This window comes from Echeneis naucrates, chromosome 6 (assembly GCF_900963305.1).
Source record: "Echeneis naucrates chromosome 6, fEcheNa1.1, whole genome shotgun sequence".
NCBI classification, from domain to species: Eukaryota; Metazoa; Chordata; class Actinopteri; order Carangiformes; family Echeneidae; genus Echeneis; species Echeneis naucrates.
Genome location: NC_042516.1, coordinates 17,539,185 through 17,563,871, shown reverse-complemented (window position 1 = coordinate 17,563,871; position 24,687 = coordinate 17,539,185). Strand labels below are relative to the sequence as shown.

Below are 24,687 nucleotides of genomic sequence, written 5' to 3'. Positions count from 1 at the left end.
AATGAAACCTGGAAAACCACTGACAAAGCATTGCTTGGCTTCAGTAAACCTTGGGATAAATCATGGGCATCTGGAACTGGGACACTGATAAAGACACAATTGAAAAAGTTTTTAACTAAATAATATCCAGCATTTTATTAAGAGCAGTGCCCTTTGCCTAATGCTGAAGACCTGTAACCCCAGACGAGAATAAAAAATTTAGTTTGGGTGTTGAACTCATGATTCAATGTGAGGCATCCAGTGCAAATTCTCCCCAAAGTTTGGCCTGATTTTGCTTCTGGGAACTGTTTTTCAGACTAGTTGAGGTTCAATAATGCACTCAGAGTAAAACCCTCCTCTAGCTGCCATGACATAAACCCTCCAGGTCTAAAACTGTAGCTACACTGATCTGAAATTCAAAGGTTTATTTATGCCAACTCTTGCCTTTGAAATCCATGAATGGGGGTGGGGAGGAGAAAAAAAATGCATCAGAACGGGTGAGCAATTTATCCCTGCCCTTCACACCCCATACCGCTTCCCCTGCATGCATACACTCCCCAAAAAAACACAAACAAGACATAGCACTTCACTATTCAGTTCTCTGAAGCCCGCAGACTCAGAGCCGCCACCAGGGAACACGCAAACACACACAAATGAACACATTTAGTTTTTGTTTTTTTTTTTCTGGAAAAAAAAAAAAAAAAAAAAAAAAAACTCCAACAAAAAACTGTAACTGTAAGTCCATACATTTACCATTGCCCAGTACTCAGAACAGAACAGAGCAAAAAGGTGTAAGGGAAAAGAGAGGAAAGTGGTCCAAAGGTCCATGTGGGAAAAAAAAAAAAAAAAAAGGTTTGAGGAACAGTAAGGAGGTTGTTACAGGTTTTATCAGGAACATATGGTAAAGACTTGTGAATTCTGTGATAACAACATTCAAGCACTATGTACACGTTGTTTGGCGTACTTCTCCACAAATAAAACTTGCTATTTTTGTTTCATGTTGATGTGTTAGGGATCAGGGATTTTTCTAAATAATTTATCTCAAGGTGCTGCTTGCTGCACACTAACACTATACAAAGTCCCCATTCATCGCTGTGCGTGTAATTACACACATCAAGATGTTGTTATTGACAATATGTTTAACTTTATTGCAATACATCTGTGGTTCTAGTTAGACTTCATAAGGAAATTAAACTGTATGCACAACTACAATTCGATTTATGGGCTGAGTACATTGTATCATTGTGTGTGCAGTGGCTGTCAGGACGCTCGGCAAAGAGAGCGAGAGGTCAAGGTGAGTTCTTGTACAGAGACAGATAAACAGCTGTAAGTCTAGAGAGAGAGAATGTGTTCATTCATGGCCATTTCCAGTGGGCTGTGGGCTGAGAAAGGCCAGCGCTGGAGTGACATGCGTAGGAGGGGTTAGCTAAACAGAGACACACATGAGCATCAGAGCTGTGGACATCTGCATGGACGTGCACGCACGCACACGCACACACACACACACACACACACACACACACACACTTGCTCTCCCAGCCACCAAGCACGCCACCAAAGTTCAACTTCAAAAGCCACCTTACCAAGATAATGACAAACTGTTATGTCACCATGACAGCCAGCAGCTCTAACTGACTAATGCTGTAGAATCAGCTCTGGTTATTTCCTGGTGGAAAGATAAGATGCTCTCATTTTGACTGCTTGAGGGGAAAAAAAAAAAAAAAAGTAGTGTAGTTGATGAAAGCAACTCCCCCCCCGTGTCATGTGTAAATATTTGTCAACAAACCCCAAAATTACAAATAATCAAATAATCAAAATAATCTCTATACTTTGAGATGAGATTCATATTTGGGTTCAAATTTAAATCACTGAATTATTTGGTCTGTTTTCTGTTTGGTTGTGAATTTTTTTCCCTCAACTTGCTGACGGTGAATCATTTCAGTCTCCCACTCAGTTTACTGACCTCAATAAAGATGCAAAACAAGAACTGGCTTATAAAACCCTGATAAAAGCTGACTTACTGCTACCGTTGCTGCCTCCTCATTACTGGAGCTGTCGAAGCCAGTCGCCTTTTATTGTTATGATATCAGACTGACTGTAATGCATGCTGATACTCTGAGAGACAAATTGAAGTCGGCAGGGGGCGAAGCTAATTGTGGTTACTCAGATGGAAGTAGGTAAGGTCAGCTCTGCTCTGAATCTGCAGAGCGGAGGATTACAGAGGGGCAGGAGTCGGAGCCTCCTCTGCCCGGGAGGAGCCAAATGGTGCATTCCAGCATATGGCACAGTTCAGACAACAGATGGAGACAGTCTGTGGTTTTCAACAGTAACCAGACCCGCTTCTCCTCACCTCCATTAGTGCGGACATGAGTTCCAAACTATGAGGGTCCTTCCTGGCTGATAGAGAGGCAGCTGAGGGCAGACGGAAAACACTAAGTGTACAGAGTATTTAAACAGAATATCCCAGAAGTTCACAGATCAGCCCTGGTGCTCCTGAGAGTAGGCAGCTGCCCCCCCACCCACCATCTCCCCTCCCTCCCATCAAATTCCAGGACTAACTAAGTGTCAGGTGGCATCAATCTGATGATAGCCATCAAGCGTACGTGCCTTTGTGTGTGTGTGTGTGTGTGTGTGTGTGTGTGTGTGGGTTAACACTGAGCATGTATGTGGGAGGGGGCCATTCCTATGTGATTGTGGGGAGCCACCGGTGAACGTGTGTGTGTATGTTACAACAACTGCTCTTTATAGCAGCATTCCTCTCCATCCCTGAGCAGGCGGAGGTCTAATACTGTACATTAGCAATTGCAAAAAAAAAAAACTGCACCTGTTTCATCATTCAAAAGGAAGTAGCAGCAAAGCTTAGCATTTCATATTTCCACCAGGACACTAAGAGGTTACACACTGCAGTCTAATAATAACAGAGCCACTGTTTGCGCAAACCCTCTGTCCATTATGAAACTGTTAAAAAAAAAAAAAGAAGAAGAAGAAGAAGAAAAAAAAAAGCTTATTTATTCAATCCCCTCTGGCCAAGAAGAGGAGGAGGAGGAGTCCAACCGTGAGCTCACCCCAAAGTGGGTATCTTCAGCGTCCATACTGTGGCGGGAGAAGACCGCACCTGTCAATCAAGCTCCTGCAATAACATGATGGTGACTGTCAAAAAGTGGTGTGATACAGTTGGTGGAGAAGACCTGGTCCAATGATGCAGCTTCTTTTCAATAACAAACAGGGGCACAGTCAACATCGCAGCATACAGTAACCAGATGTGGGCTAATTCCATTTCTCTGCAACCAGCCACCGCACAGAGTGGAAAAGAGACGTGTCACCGCCTAGACAGGTGTCATAGATAGTATTGATTTGCCTCTTGTGTTATGTCTGCACATGATCACAGGATCATACAATCGCACAATGGAAGTGCAGTCTTCTAGCACACTGACCTCTGGTTTGGGCAGAGAGTCCTGTGACATAACACCAGTACAAAGTTTATACCATATCATATAGTTTAATGGCACACTGTCAGTTTGACTAAAGAGAGTTAAATTCTGAGTCATTTCCAGGTGGAAAAAAAAACAAACAAACAATAAGCCAATAGAAGCTAGGCATCAGTTTAATGTCTCACCTTGTTGCAAGTACACTCAAGCTCATATTTTGTTTTTGTTTTTTATAAAATATACAGTAATTCATGCTGATCAGCAGCACATATTACCTGAACTTAGGAGACAGAAGGACAACAGGAGAACACAGATAGAATGAAGACGCTGAAAAATGTGTTTATCAAAATGATAAACAGAAGGCCACAGAGATACATAAAAGCACAAATGTTCATATATTTGGTCATAAGTTTTAAGGGAAAAATAACATTTTCCAGGAGCAGGTCTTTCTCTTTGTTGATTGTTGAACCAAATGACTTAAACGCAGAATTCAGTTCTAAGTGAAAAAGGTGAAAATTTGGAACTAGAACAGTTTCTATATCACTCACAGAAACACACACACACACATATATCAATGTCTGAAAATTTGGCATTAAGACAATGGGCAGGTTATATATTACACAAAAGTGCAAAATGAACTTCCTTAGCCTTGTTCGACATGTAGTATTAATGCGGTAAAAGCCAAGCCCATCCCCAGTCGACCTTCCCTCCAGGTAGATTTTTATTCTTTTCACTGAATACGCTTGTTCTGACATTTCATATCTGTTATTTTAACTCCATCCAAAATCAGTAAAGACTGTATTATATCATTCTTAATATGCCTTTGGTGGGTTTGAATGAATCCATCTGGAAAGGCACAAAATAAATATTTCATTTGTCTTCAGAAAAGGAAAACTGTGTGCAGACAATAACATGTGAAATTGCAGCATATAGCCGTGTTCCTCAAACACAATGACAATGTGCTTTATATCTCTCAATTAATGTAACAAAGTGTAAAGGCTTGTTTCTGATATACTACAATGTGACATCACTGTGGGGTCTGGTCACAAAGACCACAAACATCAATACTTCCGGGTGTCATGATATGTAGATTTTTCCAGTTTTGAAGGATAGAGCCTTTAAGGAAATTGTGGCACAGAACAAAGCACACGACAGCTGTCTTCCACCTTTCTCACAACAAAATTACTCGGTGCACCTGGCCACCGAAGCCATTGTATGAGCTCGCTCCATACACTTGCTCACAATAGGCTGCGTCCTGTCCTCTATATGCAGTGAGGGCAGCAGCCAAAAATATCCCACTCACTAATGGCCATAGCTTGCTGTGTTTGCGCTGCTGTTTATCTGGCACTCTGATCAGGCGTCAGCCTCATTAGCAGTGACTGGGGGGATTCCTACCAGCACCACTGCTCCTCCAGTTGCTGCTCCTCGAGGCGCCTGAGCCAAGAACAAGAAAGAAGGAGAAAAAAAAAAAAAAAAAAATACGTGGGGGAGTTCAAGGTGGAAAACAGAGGTACACAGACAGGAAGTGGGTGTAATTTCCTCAGGAAGCTATCAGAGCCATTTCCTGTATGACCTATCAGATGAAAAGAGGGAGCAAGAAAGAGAAAGCGAGGCAAGGAGGAGAAGACAAAGACTGAGAATCAGAGAGATGAAAAAAAAAAAAAAAAAAAAAAAGAGCCCGCAAATGTTTCAGATTGACTGAAAAAAAAAAAAAAAAAAAAAGGGTACGACAAACCTCCCGATGTTCGTCTCTAATATCACATAGGAACCAAAGAAGGAAGTTACCACGAGCACAGCATGGCCAAAACCCCTGAACAAATGGGGAACAGACAGCTCATGGGAGTAAAGTTTGAACATGAGAAGAAGTAGCCTGTGTGTGTACTTTTTGCAGACCTTTGGATTCTGGTGACCTCACAGCGTTTGATTGCTCAATAATTTGTTTCAACCTACAAGAGTTTTAAGGGACATCCTGATCTATGTTAAGTGCACAGACATTTATAACAATACACAATAACCTTATCTGCACCACAGTATTTCATCACCCACTTTATTTTCTAGATTTTATCTGACTTCTCCAAACATTAGCATTGCAGTCACAAAGCTATTGGTCTTCTAATACTGGTAAACATAACTTTGGCTGCAAGTGCTGGTCTATATGAAGCCTATAGACTAAACAGAGGGGAAATAAAACAAGAGCCTCATTGCAGAGGTAGGCAGAGGAGGTGGGAGAGCAGAGAAGTACATGCAGAAAAAATTAAAGGAGGGGGCACACTGCAGCAGGAAATGAAGAACAAGCAGCAACAGTGGAAAGAAATAAAAAACAGGATGGAAAAAGAATGACAAACTCTGGAAAGACTAATAAGAACACAGAAGCAACAAGAAACTGTCTGCACACAGAACTGGATGCTTTCAACCTTGACCAAATGGTTTAGGCTGTAGCTGGCAGAATTGACAGAAAGCTGGCACCTCAGTGAAAACAGACCCAGAGGCTCCTCTGACTGTAGAGCCTCTGTGTGAGTGTAGTTGTCTATATATTTTGCAAGCAGTGTGTAATAATTAAGAAGGAGTATGACGCATAGTATTCAGTGTTGTGCCACTTAGCTCATACAGTGACTGACAGCGAGGATATCAGTTTGGCCAAATCAGTCTCTTACATATTCACCAGCTTGGCCCTTAAAAAGCAGATAACACAGCCTAATGTGACTGAATGTTTGCATGTTGGTACAGCAAGATAAAATGGCATCACAACAGTGGTCTGACCATTACAGAGGGCAAAGTTATTCCAGGAATCTCATCACCGCACTGACAGCAAGCAAACAGAACTGGACAGGGTGCACCGTGAGATACTGCAACAAGTGTACCAGGGCAGGCAGAGAGTGGCACAACGGGGAAGTGACATCAGCACGAGATAGGGAGCAGCTCATCTGTAGTGAAATTTTGAGAATGTGAGCTGTTGAGAATATTTTTTCCTCCTCCTGTTCAACACCACTTCCTCATCCATCTGCCATCCATTCTTTCTGTAAGTTTCTCTCATCTTGTGTTTCTTTTTCTTTTGGCCCTTGCTCTCACTCACTCTCTCTCTCTTTTAACCTCCTTCCTTCACCTACAGCCTAAAATAAAGCGGCCCCTTGTACAATCGCTCCAAGACAGCCAGTGCATTCATGGCGAGCAGACAAGGGTCAATTATGTAATTTAACGACCATTACGTAGTGGCTAAAATAAGATTATGGGCAATAGTGCTGAAGACGCAGGCCTTTTCATTGCTTCACAGGCTCCAACTTTAATTTTTTCCTGTGTCCAAAAGGAAATCTTACGTATGACTCCCTCTGAATGTTGTGATTTCAAAAGGACTCATATTTCCTGATCGTTCAATTGCAATGACCTTTTCTCAATATGATATGATTTTATTTGCCAACAACTGCTGCCAAGAATCGCTGACGTTCTTCTCATGATTTCAGTTGCGCAGACGTTACACTGCAAGATTTTTAATGTCCCCAAAATCTCAGTCCAATGCTCCCCGACGTCTGGTAAGATTTTAGACATAATGTGAAACAAGGTATCCCATAAAATTAGCTACTGCTGACTGCTTCCCCCTCCTTTGTCGTCTTTACAGCCATGCTTATTTATCAAGAAATTTTCTTTCATTTTCTAATCTCTCCTCGGAGCAAAAGCGCAGTTCACTTTCCTGCTCCAACAAACTGCCACCCCCACCCAATCCCACCCTCCCACTCTCTCCATGTCCCCATATAGAGGTCATTGGCTTCATGGAAACATTTGATAGGCTGGGGCCAATCGACTGGCATGGACTGGCAGTTCAGAGTTAACCTCCAGCTGGGCTTAACTGCTTCCATGTGTGAATGAGTGAGTGAATGAGTGAGTGAGTGTCTGTGCGTGTGTGTGCGCGTGCGCGCATATGGAGATACAGCAGTTGTTGCTAAAGCCCAAGCAGAAACCTCTGATTAGCATTTGGGAAAAAAGAGTGCACCCCACTTGTCAAAAACCATGTTATGTGCATCTCATTTGCCCTCATTTGCATCTGTGGTGGTGGAAATCAAACAAAGCATCAACATGAAGGCGCAACCTGAATATTCCTGAAAGGAATTTAGCCTGTCTAGCATTAAAGCTGAAACTAATATTGCCAAAAATGCCTCTGTGCACACGAGCACACCTTGGTTCATAATGCTAACCTCGTGCCAACGGTGTGCACTCCAGATATGCAACATTCTCTCCTTCCCTTTCTCAGGAAAGGCCGATCCTGCATTAGAGGTTACTCAATCTTTAGTCCACAAACTACAATTAGCCAGAATCAGAGAGGATTTTAGGACTTTTGGAAATGTTCACATATGGATTCCTTTAACTAAATGTTGTTAACTGTTTTTGCAGACAGCTAGCTCACCTTAGCTCCTGTACCCAGCAGGTGCAGGCAGACTGAGCAAACCAGGAGTTGCAGCAAAGTCTAATAGGTCTTCAATCACAGGACTATTGCCAGCTATCAACCAAGCTTTTTTTTTTTTTAAACCACAAGTAACCTTTTTTGTGCAAATTAAATTTTTTCCTGCTCACATACGTTGTCAAAACATGGACTGTCTGCACACAGTCCATCAGACTGGCAGACCTTCACCCCACCATACCATCTTCCCCTCCTCTAGAATAAACATCATCATGGAGTCAATCTTGCTTTTTTCCACTCTGACCCTCAAATGAAAGAACTCATTCTCTGTTCCCCCACTCACTCTCACACTCTCCATTGCACACATCAGCTTGCCAGCTGTCCCTCTGACTCAGACTTGGACAGATGGATGTAACTCTTTCCATTTTCTACCTTTTTTCAGTGTGTGGGGAACAAGAACTTGCAGCCCCAAATCCACCTGAGGAGAATCCTCTTATTTCATGAGAGTGAGAACACACGTAGCTGCATTCATTTTGTCCCCTGAAGACGTCACTCTGTTGTGGGGGGGATGTCGCTACTGTACACACATGACTCATGTGTCTCACACATTGCCACACATACTTGACTGATGCCATATGATTACTGAATGGCTTATGGTTTATATTTAAATTAATGTTATGAAATTAACTCACAAAAGCCATGATCTGTGTTTTGTCATTGTTAAACCCATTGTCAACTCAGCCAAGGACAGAACAAGTCAGTACACTTCAGTAGGACCCTGTCTGGCAACTACAGTTCTGAGTGGTTATTCCAGCAATTATACATATATCAGTCAGTTTTTTCCTCACGGAAAATAGAGCGTCATCTGTGAGAGGAAACATTGCAAAAATAACGTATAATGGTACGTTGATGTCATCAGGGTTGTCTTGTCTCAGAAACCTGCAATAGAAAACAATTAGATCGAAAATCTAACAGGAAAAGATGGCCCAGACAAAGATAACGTTGGTTGAATTGCATTGTGGGAAATGCAGGATCAAATGTTGAAAATAGACCCATATCACAGAATAACAGTCAGGATATCCCAACCATTTATATCTGTCTCCCACAACCTTCTATTTCAGTGCAATTTTATGCTGGGAAAGCAAATTTGGACAGAGTATTCTTATTATTATTATTCCAACCTAATAATAATTCTCAGCTGTGTCTAAAGTCATTTGCTTTAAAAAATGCGCATATTATGTGCTATTCAGGGAAGTTCTTCTCAGTGGGATAAAAAAATGGCTCAAAACACCATCTTCCACAAGTAGTTCCATAATGCATGTCGTCACATTTTACTGATACAGTCATGGGCCATTAAAACCACTCATAGATGACATACAATGATGGTAATCAGTGTCCAAGTCCAAAGTCTCCATTTACAGCTCACTCCAGAGTAAACTGATGAATGTCTGTTCTGCAGAGAGTAGTAGATGAATAGATGAAAGAGTAGTAGATGAAAAAGATTATAAAATAATCAGAGGAGCATACCTGTTTTAGGTTAATCCAGTTAAAAATGCAATAAATACCAGCCAAATCAAGCTACACCTTAACTCTGTGCTCACTGATTTTAAAACTATATAATTGTTTTCAGCCTAAAACCACAAATATAAAAAAAATAGAAACAGTACAGCAAGAATTGAGCTGACAAATCTATGCCTTACTGTTTATATCCTATCATCCAAGCACACTACATTTAGGATTATGCACTTAATTTCATTATTAATCAATCTATTACTTAGCATTTTAGACCAAGGTTTCCTCCTGCAGCTTTAGTAATGTCCCTGAAGTGGAAAATGATAAGGTGATATAACAATATGTACAAAATATTAAAACATCTGAGAACCTGAAACTATCAAATGTATTCTTACATAATTACTTAAACAATAAATTGATCTTCACTATTCATGGCTCCACAAGCAATATAAACTATGTTTCATCCATGAAAGGCCGTTCATATCATAAGTAAAAAACCTTATTATGAGCTAACCAGCCCACTATTTATTTTAACATTCTGAAATCGAAGGACTTAATCAAATACATCACAATAAAAACCATGTACATAATAAAAAACTGATTCCAAACTCAACACATCCAAAAGTTGTTCAATTTGTGGGACAACAAATATAACTAAAGATGAACATTATTATTTGACAAATCAAAGATATAAACAAATGCTGAAAATCGTTGTGTGTCCATGAAAGCAACCACTGTCCTGAAAATATTATGCTGCACACGAGTGAGGTTGAAAAACCTTTGGAAAAACAACATTGTTTCATGTTACAGTCTTAGTTACCAGACCTACTGATACGGCATTATTATTTTCAGACTATTGCACTTGTTCTTTTCTTTCCTTTTGCTGTGACAGGTATAACTGTAAACTAAAAGGGTTGGGTGTGCATTCTACCGACATCCGTTTGGTTACATAAAGGAGAAATTTGATAATTTTTCTTTTTCTACTCACTGTGTGATTTATATTTTGTTTTATTTTTGAAAAGTACGAAAATAAAACGTATTCATTCAAATCAAATAGAGCACAAGGCAGTGACACTGGAGATAGCATCATTTCACATGCACCACGTTTTGTTTTTTCTAACCTCTTTCGGCTTTTTCTTTGTTCGGGATCACCACAGGAAGTCAGCGCCGCGACTCACGTGGTAGATTTGGCTACAGTTTTATGCTAGATGCCCTTCCTGTTGCAACCCTCCCCATTTATCCGGGCTTGGGAACACTGATTGTGGCTGGGGTTTGAAACCGGGACCATGAACCAAGGCAAGGCATGCACACTGAGCTGCATCGATGGGCTTTCAACACTATAACACACTAAAACACACCGTTGCCTCAGTATCAGAAGATTTCCCTGCTAAGATGAGCTCTGTCTCTCATTATCTGCGACCTGTGCATCAATATAACTACAGCCAGAGAAGGATACCTGTGCTCCCTTTGAAGTCCAAGCCTGACTACACTAAATTATTAGTTTGCCTTTGACATAGCTCCAGATCCTCAGACACTCTCACTGTGGATGCCAGTTCCTGTCTCCCAAGTTGACCAGCATCTCTCATACAGATAAAAAAAAAAAAACAACAACAACAACAAGCGTTGCACCTCACTGTAGCATGATCCAAGTTAATCTTCCTGCCCGTGACACAGCGGTTGTGGGTGAGTTTCTGTAGGCTTATAACAATAGAAAGTGAGAGACCGGGAGGGAGAGAGCGGCACAGCAACTCAGATTAAATAGCCAACATTCCTTTAAAAGGAAGAGAAGGTAGCCTTTGGGCTCCAGGCAAGCCTGCACTTGTAAAACATGGGGAGAGAGAGATGACAAGTGCAGTGCTCCTCTAGTCTAGCAGAGCGTAACAGGAAGTGGCAGGGCCTGCTTCACATTGGGCCTCTGGGGTGCAGTGGCTGGCTGCAAAAGCGTCACAGTCTCTGAAAAACCGCCTGATGCAACGCCCTTAACACAAACAGACAGACAGACACACACACACACACAACTGCGTAATAATTAGCAAATTCAGTCGTTATTAGCTTTCATTGGATGTGTGACATTGTTTAGACAGCGCTCACACCCATGGACCAAAACTCTGGAGGAGTGCAGACCATATAGAGGCACAAATAAGACAAACTAGCTGTGAAACCTGGTAAAAGAAACTGTTCATCTTCTCAGAGTACTTGGGGAAAATATGATGGCTTACTGGTGAGCACAAGCCAGCCTCCTATCTTCAGTTAATGGCTGCACTGAGATAATGAAACCCAACTAGATGTATAGTAATTGTGATTTCCTGTGAACAGAGGAAACTCTGGCCTATTCTGCAGCGACAGTGTCCTCTGCTTCACAGGGCGAAACCATCACAGCCAATCAATTATACCAGACACTAATTACTGAGCACTGTCTGCACCCCCCCCAGTCAGCCCCATCCATATGCTCTATGTGGGCTGATCTGATGTGAGTGGTATGGGGGGGGAAGCTGGGACGGCCTCCTGTCACACTGAGCTGTGACATTGTTGCCTACTTTATGTTGTGCAAAAAGAACCCTGTTGACAAATTAACAGGACAAACAAAGAGCTTAATCAGCTAAGTCTGTAATTTCTCTTTTTCCAAAAGGGACACAGCTGGAAAGAACAGACAGGACTTTAACAGGGAGGAGCATTATTTTCCTCCTCATGAGAAACAATCTCTGCTCTTCTGGGACATTTCACAAAGACTCTCCTCACAAAGACACAAAAATACATAAAATCCTACAAGGTCGCCGGCTATAAACTCCCCACAGACCGCCGACGACGCAGCGGAGCTCCGTGTGGGGATGTTTGGAGGTAAACACTGAAATGTTGGATGGTTTTAGCAGAAAACAGAAACATCTCACACTTTTTCTGTCCTCTCTGAACTTCCCCCAGCAGAGCTGCACCAATAAGCCGAAGCCGTGTTTATTTCCATTTCTATGATTAGTGATAATAATTGACATCTCAGAGCAGCCCTGAGGGGGGCTGAGGTGTGGAGCAGCCGGCCGACCACAGCGGCCCCCTCGGCCGGAGGAGGAGGGGGGGTGAGTCCGCTGTTTCTGTCGGTTAAATAAACACCTCCTGCCACTTCGGACACACAAAACAAAGCCAGAAAAGTCGAGCCTCTTCCCCGGGAGTCCGGCCGAGGAGCGTTAAAAGCAGATATACTCACCGTAAAGCGGAGAGAAACGGGCAGCAGAGCAGCTGTCGGGCTTCCTGGTCGAAAGTTGCCGAGTGTCAGTCAGTAGGGGGGAAAAAAAAAAAAAAAAAAAAAAAACACCGAACACGGAAGTACACATGAAAAAAGGCAGGCGGTGATCAGAGGACGGAATCAGAGATTTACGAAGGAAAAGAGGAAAAGAGCTGCTTTTTCTGAGTCAGAAGAAATAAACAACAACAACCAAAACAAACAAACAAACAAAAAAAAACAGCCGAACAAAAGTCTCCTCTCGTTGCTCAGACTTTTGTGTCACTTCAGAAAAAGTAAAACATCTAAACGGGATGTTTCCGCAGTGTGTCACACAGAAAGCCGTCCCCGTTATTTATATTAGTATTTCATCCTGTGTCTTTCTTTTTTCACCTGTGAAGTCCCACGTTGACTTTAAAAGCAGAAACCCGATTTTAGTATCATCACCAATATGCCTTTTCACGAGGAAGTGTAACTTCCCAAAACTTTTAAAACTCTTCTGTATCAAACACACATTATTCCACCTTTAATGGTCTTTTCCACAGCTCCTCTGTTGGCTTTTTATGTCCATACAGCCGAACTGGAGAGGTTCCAGCTGTTTGAGGAAAGTAAATGACTGTTTGACGGAAAATCAAAGTGGTTGTTTGCGCAGAGAGAGAGTTGAAACTAACCTTCAAACAGACTTTTTTTTTGATATGGCACTTTTCATACAGAAACCTGCAGTGCAAAGTGCTTCACAGAGGCAAAATAAACATGCTGTCCCTCCCTCATCCCACAACCCATTTAAATAATTCACTTCATTCAAAAACCAGACAACTGAGCAAACCCTATTATTTTGTAATGGGACAACAGGTTGTGTTATATATATATATATATATATATATATATATATATATATAAAAAGAAATAAAAACAAATACAAAAAAGAGGGAGAAACACCTAATCCCCAGAGAAGAATAAATAACAGGACTGCGTAATTTATCTGATGACATAAAAATGGATATATAAACAAATAAATAAGAAAATCAATCAATCAATCTTCCACTGCCAGTCAGTGACTGCTTCTTTCCAAATTTGGGTTTCAGACGCCGCCTGGTGGAGAAACATGGACACGACGTGTTTCCTCCCATCGGACCATTTATCACTGTATTTGATCTAACTTGACCTGCACCAATTTATATGAGCATGAAAAAGCAAAGTCTCAGATAGAAAAGTCATTATTATGGAAATACCATAACCCCATTGTTACTGAATTGTTCGACTTTGCATTTTATTTTGAGAGCTCTGAGGAGTCCTTGTCCTTGTTGGCTTAAAATAGAGTTTAGTTCTTGTAATATTTTGATTTTACACACACATATATATATATATATATATATATATATATATATATATATATATATATATATATATATATAGAGAGAGAGAGAGAGAGAGAGAGAGAGAGAGAGAGAGAGAGAGAGAGGCTTGGCACACAACTGCACATTCTACTCTACTATCCATCTAAATCCATTAGAATCCAAATGTAGTAGTAAAATACTCTAATAATAGTAATAAAATACTAGGAGATGAGAACAGCAATGAAGAAGGTTCTGTTCCAGTTAATGACAATATGAAATCTTTCTGTACTCTTAACCGGGCTGTGGCAGGCCAATAATGACGGCATGAGTCCAAGTATTTGTCAGTTTCTAAGTGTGTGAATGGTTATAGCACTGTGATCAGGTCTGGCTAACAACCTGCACCTTCCTACCTTCTGACAGTCAACCTGTCCTTTTTCTCCTTTAGCTTTGTTACTTCTGGTGCAGTAATCTGGTTATCACATATTCAGAGGGGCTGCTACATTCTTTAAGTGAAACACTGATCTTCAAGTTACAACTCAAGGTTGCTTAATTTTCTGAGGATGTTCCCTTTTTGTTCACACTGTGCAGCACCATTTACAATTTGCCATTGACACTCTTTGGTATTTACATACAGTATGTCTAACACATTAATATATAATGTGCTTTATGGGGCCGTCTCTGAGTGTAGTGTGCCAATCTTGTAAAAAAATTATCTGTTGTCTCACGTGTTGAATTAAAAAATTGCAGTTAATTTTCCGATTGGTGTGAGTTTACAGTTATCCAAACATTACCTAGTAATTTTAATAATACCAGATAAAATCTAAATATTGAATGTATGATCAGCTGTCCTGGTTAATTCCATTATAGTTTGAGTTACGTTTCAAAGGAAATCCACATACACTACATTTACGTACATTAAAATATCATTTGCTGTTGTAATTTGTGATTTCTTTATACTGATCTGTCATCTTAATTCTACAGCTATATGTTCACACATACCTGAGAGTTTTGTTTTTTCGTCTCAAAAATAATAAGGATCACAAGACTAATTTAAATGCGTCAAATATTCACATTGTAATGTCTCAATTATTGATATTGAATTTTATATATATTTGTTTTATGTAGGCAAATTATAAAATTATTAGTTACCAATTACCAGTTTGATTCTAATATACATATATGTATCTATATACACATATTTACTGCAATGTCCACAAAAACATTGGCAACAATTGCTTGAAGCTATAAACGGCTTAGAATCAAAAAACGTGATTGGAAAGCTGCAGTGGAGTTTGAAGCTAAAAGATTGTGATAGAAATTTGATGGAAGAGCCACTTCACCTTTCATTTGTAGCTGTAATCACTTCAACAAGCTTCGAGTCAACAACAGTCCACTATCCAGAATAATGTTTATTGCTTTTGAAGATATTAATCTTTTTCTTCTTTTTTGCACTTTCAATTTTTCTTCTTTACAGTAAAACAAAGAGAGATGACAGGTAAAACCACTGCATTGTCATTTTTGGATGTGTACACACACATACACACACAAAGGAAACAGTATTTACAGCTGCTAGTCAGTGTAGTCCAAGTGGAGGTGACCGGAGGCCTTCCCTGTAGCAACTCAACAAACATAGAGCTTTACATTAACTTTACAATAGAGCTTTCACAACTAATCATTTACCGGCACTGTTTGACAAACCATAGGCTATAAAGGCTATGAAGCTGTACAATATGATTTATTGTCCACTCTGTGCTGAAAAACTAGGCCAAAGAAAGGATGTTGGTCAAAAACAGATAAACAGTTTTTGAATATTTTTTCCACTGTTAAATGTCCTCAAGCAAACCTGCTGGCATGGACAAAAAGCATTGATTGGAAAATAATCAAACCAGATTTTCGGGGAGGATTTAAAATAGAAAATGCGAAGACCAATATTATTCACATTTGACTAATTACAGTACAGTTACACTGGGTGAATGCTAACTATAAAAATAAGTCTACCGGCATATATTTGAACCCAAAGGGTTTGTACGTTGGGCATCTGGCAAAAATGACCAAAGGGCACAATTAACTGGGGTTGAGAAAATCAGAGACAATTCCCAGTGTGACCTCTGTCCTCATCATAGAAAAACATCTTCAGAGTGCAGATCTTCTGCCATTAATAATTTAAACTTTGATACACCTAAGCTTATAATTTTTCCAACATGTTTAAATACTGAATTAAATCACAACAATACAGCTAAATCTTATCATAGTGAATAATAATTAAATGTACACCATATTAAAATATATACACAGAAATATTCATACAAATTTCTAGATTGGCCCAGCTCCCTCTGCTCTCTTTTTCTTTCCTTTTGCAAAATGTGCAGGAAATACTTGAACCACAGGACAAAATAAATATCCACAAACTACCACAGATAGCAATACTAGAATTATGGATCTTTAACATTTAAAATCAACCTGCAAAAAATGATGTCATATGAAAGCAGTGCTGCAGTGAGTGCAAAATAAACCTGGATGCGACAATTTCAAGCACACTTCTGTGGAGCTGAAATGCTGAAATGCTGAAATGATCCCTCTGAGGGAGATGTTGCCTAAAAAAAAGGCCACCAGGTGGCAGTATTTGACTGCGTCTCAAAAGTCTCAGTATATATATATATATATATATATATATATATATATATATGATATATACATATACATTTATATATAAATTTGAAGAATTACAGTGAAATTGGATCAATCTGCGCAGTATTTGTTGTTCTGTTCTGTTATTCTGTTAGCATTGGGATGTTACTTGTTAATATTTGGCCACGGCAGGTACTGCTGTGCTGTAATTTACGACCTCACTGCCCTCTATCATATCTCGGCTGCAGACAGCAAATTGTAGAGTATTGCAAGCAGCATTTAGACAAGTCTGTGATGCCTACATGGCATGATCATTTAGTGGGAGAGGTCAAAACAGAACGGATAAGATGGTGACACAGACAGCTGATATCCTTAAAGATGTATGGCCCATATGTTTACAGATGGGTCAGTCGGTTGTCCAATTTAGGCACGTTAAAAGTTACACAGCAAACAGGGAAGAAGTCATTTCAGAAGGAAAAAGCTGGAAAAATCACTGGTGAGAGATTTGATCATTTAAAGCAGAAAAGTGTCGCAGAGAAATGAAAGGAGAGAAGAAGAGAGTTATCAGAGCATAGACTGGCAAGATGGGAGATGCATGAGAAAATCTATTAGCTGTGTATCATTTTGAGAGTCTCTGTCTCCCTGTGTCTGTCATGCAGAGCAATAGAGGGGGAAAGTGACGGAGCCAGAGCTGGTGGAGGAGGTGTGATGGGAATCAGGCTCTTCAGAGGATGTGGGGACACTGGCGGAGGGAGAGTGGAGATGGGTGGAAGTGCACTCCCTTTCTTTCCATCCAACACAATCTGTGATCGGTTCGCCAGACTGGATTCCTTCCCGATGCTAAATTCGTGCTCGTTTTCATTCTCTGAGCTGCAGTCGCTCAGATCTGTGATCTCCAGGTCTGAGTCTGACTCTGGGTCCTGCTTCACCCCCCCTCTCCTTTCTGTGGGGCTCTGCTGGTCTATCCCAGTCCCAGATCCCAGTCCAACTGCTCCGAGTCCCAGACTCAGTCCCGTGGCTGGAGGATTGGTCTCCGCCCTTTCCCCAACTGCCGCCCCGTTTCCAATGTCCGTCCGACCCATCGACAGGCTCCCTGGGTAGGTTGGCAGGCAGAGTCTGGCTGGCTGACCACCCGTTGTGCCATTCGTCCCTCCGGTTTGCCCCGCTGCTCCCCTTTCACCCCCACCTGCATCCCCTGGGGGGAGCAGGGAGGAGAATGGGTGAGGCAGCTGTGAAAGGCTGCTCTGCAAAGGGTTGGGGTAAAACTGGGAGGGGTAAAGGGAGCCAGGGGGCAGTTTGGGGCAGTTATTGAGAGAGAAGGCTCCTGGGAGGTAGGGGTTGAAGCCCCAGGAGTAGTCAAAGGGTGGGTTGCGAGGGTACGGGCCCAGCAGGGACGGGGGTTTGGAGTAACATGGAGCACCTAGGATAGAGAAAAGCCAGAGATGGAGGTAGAAACTCAGAAGGGCCAAAAGGTTTCTTGACATACAACATCCAAGAATGTTCGCTAATTATGCTCAGTGGTATTAGCAATTCTAATTAGAAGCCACAGGGGCCAACTCTGGCACAGTTCCTTTCAACAAAAATCTGATGGTTCATTTATGCATGCCAGTACTGTGTAGTACACCCACTTCACGTGCTGCAAACCAGATGTGATCACAAAGATTCTGCACTGCAGTGAAAACTTGAAAAAAAAAAAAAAAAAAAAGCTAATGAAGCAAACTGTATAATTTCAGCATGTTAAAGAGGAAATATTTGGAGACAAACTTCCACTGTTCTGACTGCACATCAGCACGGTGGGGAAAGACACCTTATTGAAAAATCTATTGGAGAAACTAGTCAGCTTACTTCCAGAGTTTAAATAACTGAAGAGGAAGAAAACTTGTAAACTGTCAATCTCCTGTCACCCCACCACTTCCATATCATATCATTTCAGATTAAATCAAATCCTTAAAGTGGAGCCAATTAGGTAATGCACAGAATTTCAATTCAGTTCCTTGTAAGCAACACTTGATAACAGAAAATGGGTGTAAATTTGGGGTGATGCTGGAATTTAATTTGAATAAACATACAAAAGCATTGCCTCTCGACCTTACTGTACTTCCTTCCAACCAGCTCTCCCTTCTTCTCTCTCTCTCTCTCTGCTGCTCCCTCCACCTCTGCCAGCCTTCCTCTCTCTCTCTCTCTTGCACTGTGTTATTTACTATGCAGGGCTAATTTGACAGTGGTGAAGTCTCAGCGTGCTGGGCCAGGAGTAGCTGGCAGACACATGAATATTGAATCAGTCAGGCAGGCCTCACTTGCTTATGAAAACACAGTAATGGGCGCCCACAGGCCACAAACTGAAGCCTGCACCCTCAATTAGGGCCTTCCTGCCTAGGAAGGGATTAGGACAGCGGGGACACATGGGAGGGAGAGGAGGGTGAGAAGGGAAAAGGGGGGAATAGGACCTGAGGACAAACAGAGTGGGAGGGAGAGGGAGTGAGGGCAAGGAAGGTTTGCAGGTTGCGTGTGTGTGCCAGTACATCTGTTTACGTGCTACCTCTCTACTGCACATTGGCTGTACACATTCTTCTGTGTGTAGATATACAAGCGTGCGGAACAAGCATACAAAGACAGATGGATTAACACGCTAACAGTACATAACGTCAATCAAGCAAATGTACACAAATCTCTGTTGAATTTGTTGACACAAAAGAAGAGAACAAATGCAGCGTTCTGCCTGTAAGTGCAGGTGACTTCTCCAGCCTTCGACTTGTTCTTACCGCCACTGATGTGCATAATTTACAGCTAACCTGGCCTCTCTCACCTGAAGCACAGCCTCACTGCAGGGTGCACTGGGACAGCCATGTCTCTTATTTCCTTTAACAATAAATGCTAGAGCCTGCTCTCCTCCTTCCCCTCTACCTTCTCCCTCCCTTTGTTTAAGGAGGTCGACTTTCTGTGTATTCACTGCCTACACACCCTCAGTGCAAGCTGTCTTTTTCCTCAGGAAGAGACAGCTTTGTCTCTGGGATACTAAAGGATTCCTGTTTTTGCGCCGGCAACTTAAAGTTTTTGACAAAGTTTGCTGCTTCTATTTGCTCACCTGAACTGAGGAAAGGGAATGCGTCCAGCCTCAGCTTGTCTCCCTCAGGCCCTGGTGCTGCAGTGCCTCGATCAAACAGGGATGTTCCTCTGCCGGAGTCCGGCAAACGGGGAAACAGGGACTGTATGGCCTGAGCAACAAAGAGGAAGATAAAAAAGAGAGAGGCAGAGGAAAAAGATTTTTAAAAATAAAAATGGCTGTGCTATGAAAATAACGTCCTAAATGAAGCACATGCATTCCCACAAATCCATCGCTGCTGTATTATGCGGCGAGAAGTCACATGTTGACAGCAGCACCCTGCAGAGTGTGATGCAAACAGTGACACAGTAGCAGCAAGGACAGGATAAAATGGGTGCCATGGGAGTTGGGCTAAAAGGGAGGTGGGAGGACGGAGAAGCTCCGAGCCTCAAAGGCAGGATGAGTACAAAGTCAAATGGAGACCAGCGATTAAGATTGTGGGCACAAAGGATGAACGACAAGACAAAAAAGTGATTGTGGGCCAGTTAGTGCAAAGGGACGCAAGACCAGTTGGACTGAGATCTGAGAGGCCGACATCCATTCAGGATGTAGGGCAGAGGTGCATGTGTCAATGTTTTAAATATGTGAAGGAGAAGGAGACAAGGTAAAAAATAAATAAATGGAGCAGTTGAATCTCAGGAATCAAGGGGACAAAGGGGGATTTTTTCCCCTAGTAGGACTGTGGATCAATAGTATCTGTCACCCCACAGCCCCAAGTTTGAAAGGCGAGACTGTACTCCCAAGCTGCGAGATCTGCGTTGCTTAACAAACCGCATTAATGACCTGCTATTGATCTGATCTGACGCGGCCCCTTTGCTTTCTATTTCTTACATTTTCAATCGATGACAGATGGATACGCCATCGGAGACGGGGATAAGAGAAGGAGGGGATAACGTCTTCTTTTGTTTTAAGGACAAGTTAAAACCACCCCCCCACCCCCCGACTGTCTCCTTCAGAGTGTGTGTCTTCTTATCCTATCTTAAGGATGGTGCAGACAAATGATGGATGATTCTGTCTTACTGCATTTGTAACTTATATGCACTTTGTAGGACGGTAGTTGCTTGAAATTAATTCATCTACAAAAAAATTACTCAAGTCAAAAGTAGTTAATAAGTTTATAATTTAGCCTATTTTGACATTTCAGTGGAACTGTTCATTCTTTTATTTTCTATAAATATATGATCACTTTAATGGACCTGCAAGGAAAGCCATTATTTTTCAACTAAATTATACATTTTTTTCATGTCTTTGTTTTTCCATGTGTGGATACAATTTACCTCTGTGAAAATTTTACAAACTCATGGGGAAAATAATAAGTGAGTTGTATTCTATTACTATCAGCAGTAAAAACTGTGAATAAAACATAGACATGGTGAATACCACACACAGTCTTTTGTACAAAATGAAGTGCACAGCAGGAGCGGGTAAAATACAAAAGCAAAATAACAAAAATAGAAATGGATTTCTGTTATCTGAATTAAATCACTATTAACAAAATGTATCCTGCCGTTATATGTAAATATTGCTTTCCACAATGAAAAACTATGGTTGAAATTTTGATTTCAGTTTTTTTTTTTCAGTCTCATTGCTCAAAAATGTGTTAAGTAAAAAAAAAAAAAAAAAAAAAAAAATATATATATATATAAAAAAAGTAATGTTCACATTGTGGTGCTGTTTTATCTGCATTTTCATTGAACAATAAATATCAAATATAAATCCCTCCAGCCTACCCTTCGTACCTCTGGGTTGCAGTCTGGTGCTGTGGAGCCCCCATTGAAGTGGTTCTGGGCTAGAAAGAAGGGAGAGTTGGCCATGTCCAGGATGGGGTAGTTCACCAGCACGACCTTACTGAAGTTAAACTTGTAGGTGAAACGTTTCCCTTTGGTTTTGTGCAAAATACGCTTGTTGTAGTAATACCTGCGCAGGAGGAGAGAGCATATCGAAAAAAAGGGATGGAGAGAGGGGATAAAAGATAAAGGAAAAGGAAGAGGAAAAGGAAAGGAGAGGGGGATTAATATAATGCTCACATCAAGGTTTTGTATTTCATCACACAGAAAAGAATAAGTAAACAACTTCAGCGCTGTGGGGCTCGTGCTATGCTGATTTCCCACTGTTTTTATTCAGCTCCTCCTTCCTCAAATCAATTCATGTCTGACTGCTTTGATTCAAGACAATATGCTCCAGTAGAGGGAATTTTTTATTCAGCTGTTAACAGACAAAAAGTCAAAAAGCTGAATCCCTTCCAGTGTCTGAGGTGTTTAACATGGAGTGAAGTATGGCACAAAAAGCAAGGAAAAATCCTTTCTTCATCCACAAAACTACCTATCAATTACAAAATAATATGGGCCATATATTATTGTGGAATTATTAATCAGATTATGATATTATTAAATAAAATATGAATAAAAAGATAGGATCATGAAAAATACTGGTCCAGTCAAACTGAGGATACAGGTATAGTAAACAAAAATAACACAAATTTGTCACAGTTAAATAATTTACAGAGGCATGAAAACAGTAATGTAAACAATTGTTTTCATTCCGGTATATTTAATTTAAGTCTTGTAAATGTGCACAGTGACAAGAACGGGCCACCGTTTCCAACAGAAAAGCATATTGAGAGATGTAAAAAGGTGTCACAACAAGAGAACGATCTCAGGTGTCTCCCGGTGGGCATGACAAGCCGTCATCATGCCAGTTTCCTGTGCCACCCATTGAGGTGTCACAACGTTCAGCCTGCCAGGATGCCAAGCTGACAGGCAGTAGAGGCAGAAACATGCAGCCATCTGGTTCAGGTGGAAGAGGAGTGTTTGGGTGGGGAAGAAGCTGAAGCGGTGGGAAAGGTGGGTGAGTGGCATGTAGTAAACTGAAAAACCTGCGGCTGTTTGATGGCGAGATAGTAGAAATCTTGAACACAATGTCTCGGAGTCCTTGAATTTTTTTTTTTTTTTTTTTTTTTTGTTAGTGACTTCAATAAGTGCACCAGCACATTCGACAACCTCAGCACTAAATACTGGTGAGAAGCACCTCATTATGCAGCCACATTATATCAACAAACAAAGCAGCATGTACGTATCAGCATGTATCCACAGTGGCTGCACTCGGTGCAATGATGTGTATGTGTTTTGCTATGCATGGCAATTGTGCCGTGGCCCTTAATTGAGCAATTAAGTGAGGCTAATTAAGAAGGCTAATTGTGGCCCCAGCCAATTCATAACAATTAGACTCTGACGACAGCCCCCATTAAAAAGAGGCCAAAGCAAAGCTGAGGGAGGTGGGGGGCGGGGTAGGAACACAAGTTGGGGTAGCTAGTATTTGCATAAGGAAACTGTGTGTGCAGTTGGGGGTGTAAAATGTTGAAGGTATGGAGAAAGAATCGTGTGGTTTTAATCACCCTAAGCAAGTTTTGTGCTGAACAGTTTCCCTTTTCTGAAGATGAAGTCCAGGCAATTTCACACTTGGGCTTAATTTTGAAATCCCTATTGAATTTTTTTGGCAGCTCAACGGTGAACTTTCCATTAGGATGTCCACAGATAAGGAGAAATTGAGGGTATTGACATTCCTTTGGAAAAGCCCCACCTTCATCTTTCCATTTATAGCAAAATGGGAAAAAGTCACATGGGTGAGGTTTTTAGATACTGAAGAAAAGGTTTATGTAAAAAGTGGGGTGATAAACATCTGCATTTATCTGTTACCGGCGCTGTTATTGCTTGACATTCAACGCCTTACGTACAAACACACCAATCGCAACAGCATTGTGTTGTTTTCCTGTCATACCTCAGCGCTCTGCTCAGCTTGTCATAGTTCATATGAGGTTTGCATTTCCTTATTCCCCACAGCCGAGCCACCTCGTCTGGGTCCTTGATGACAAACTCGCCATAGTCTCCCTGCCAGGCGATCACCCCCTGATACTCCTCCTTCTGCAGCAGCTCCAGGATGAAGTGCCACAGCTGGATCTGCCTGGAGCCGGGGCTCGACTCGGGTTTGTACGCCCAGTCTGGAAAGGCGAACCCTGGATGGAGGGAGCAGCAAAGAGAGGAGGATGAGGATCGGGGCCTGTCGTTGTCCTGCTGCTCAGTACGCAGTGGGTGTGAGGTGTGCGTGTGTGTGGTTGGGTGGGGGGGGGTTGTTGCTGTCTGAATGACTGATGAGTGATGGAGGTGAGGGATGATGTGTTTAATATCACAGTGTGTGCCTTGAGCAATGTTAGTCTGCACTAATGCCCTCTAGCCTCAACAGATTGGTCAGTAGGATGATGACAGCTCGCTGGGAGAGATCTGATTGATGCTGCTCGGGTTTGAATTCGAAAAGCCAACTGTATGCACATCATCGATGGAGTTAAGTAGCACTTTGACTCATCCCAGCTGAATCTGGCACTAACTAGCCTTGTAAAACCATTAGACATACAACCAATTACCACCAGATACAGAATTTGCTTAGCAATGTGCATGTGTATGGTTTATAGATTAATTTTAACATGTGATTTTGATGTTGGTGGTGATGTTTGTAAAGTTTCTGGTTTCAACCAAATTACACATCTGAATTGCATCTCTGCCTTTCAGTCATTCGTCTATGAAAATGAAGACTAACCTGGCGTCCAGAGTGCGGGCACCGGGGGGAGCAGCAGATCACTGACGCAGTTACAGTCCATGCCTCCACAACACCTCTAAATAAACAAAAACAAAGAGAGGATACAGGGCAGAAGGAAAGTTAGTAAACAACCGTTGGTGGAATCAAAAGCACAATGAAAATGGTTTGCTAAAGCCAGAATCAGTTAGCAAGCAGGTCTATTTTAAAACAAAGAATAAAAACTTTGCGTAAAACTCAGGTATTGCATAAGGGTCTCAATGCACAACATCAGTTCAGAAACATGCCTTAAATTGATGTGAAATATGGCAAGGTTGTGTTTTATATGATTTGGGTGCAGATCAGGTTTCTGATGGATGTAATCTAGTGTGGCTAACGGTGTCTGATGCAACAGGCTGGACGTCCCTGTGGCACATTTCTGAAAAGGAGGAATTAAATTGGCTTCTGAAAATTGAATCAAAGTTGAGGCATATTATACGTTTTTGACACATATACATTTTTTACAGGGGAGT

General features: G+C 41.4%; 2 protein-coding genes across 8 annotated transcripts in view; both read right to left on the bottom strand.

Annotated features, from left to right (window-relative positions):
- arhgef1 (Rho guanine nucleotide exchange factor (GEF) 1) overlaps positions 1–12,578 on the bottom strand; it is a 32,728-nt gene extending 20,150 nt beyond the window's left edge. For 6 of the 7 annotated variants that reach the window (XM_029503633.1, XM_029503635.1, XM_029503640.1 and 3 more), the window contains exons 1-2: positions 12,506–12,578; positions 3,045–3,109 (exon numbers count right to left, since the gene is read on the bottom strand). In XM_029503633.1, coding sequence (XP_029359493.1) covers positions 3,045–3,071 — 27 coding nt within the window. In that variant the 5' untranslated portion in view covers positions 3,072–3,109; positions 12,506–12,578. The remainder of the gene's footprint in view (positions 1–3,044; positions 3,110–12,505) is intronic. The other variant, XM_029503639.1, reaches the window with a different exon arrangement.
- Positions 12,579–17,093: 4,515 nt separating this feature from the next.
- erfl1 (Ets2 repressor factor like 1) lies at positions 17,094–24,239 on the bottom strand. Its single transcript, XM_029505260.1, has 5 exons — positions 24,179–24,239; positions 23,366–23,600; positions 21,328–21,505; positions 19,571–19,700; positions 17,094–17,905 (listed from the first exon to the last, which is right to left on the bottom strand). The coding sequence occupies exons 1-5, from the start codon at positions 24,237–24,239 to the stop codon at positions 17,094–17,096; spliced, it is 1,416 nt and encodes a 471-aa protein (XP_029361120.1).
- Positions 24,240–24,687: the final 448 nt, after the last annotated feature.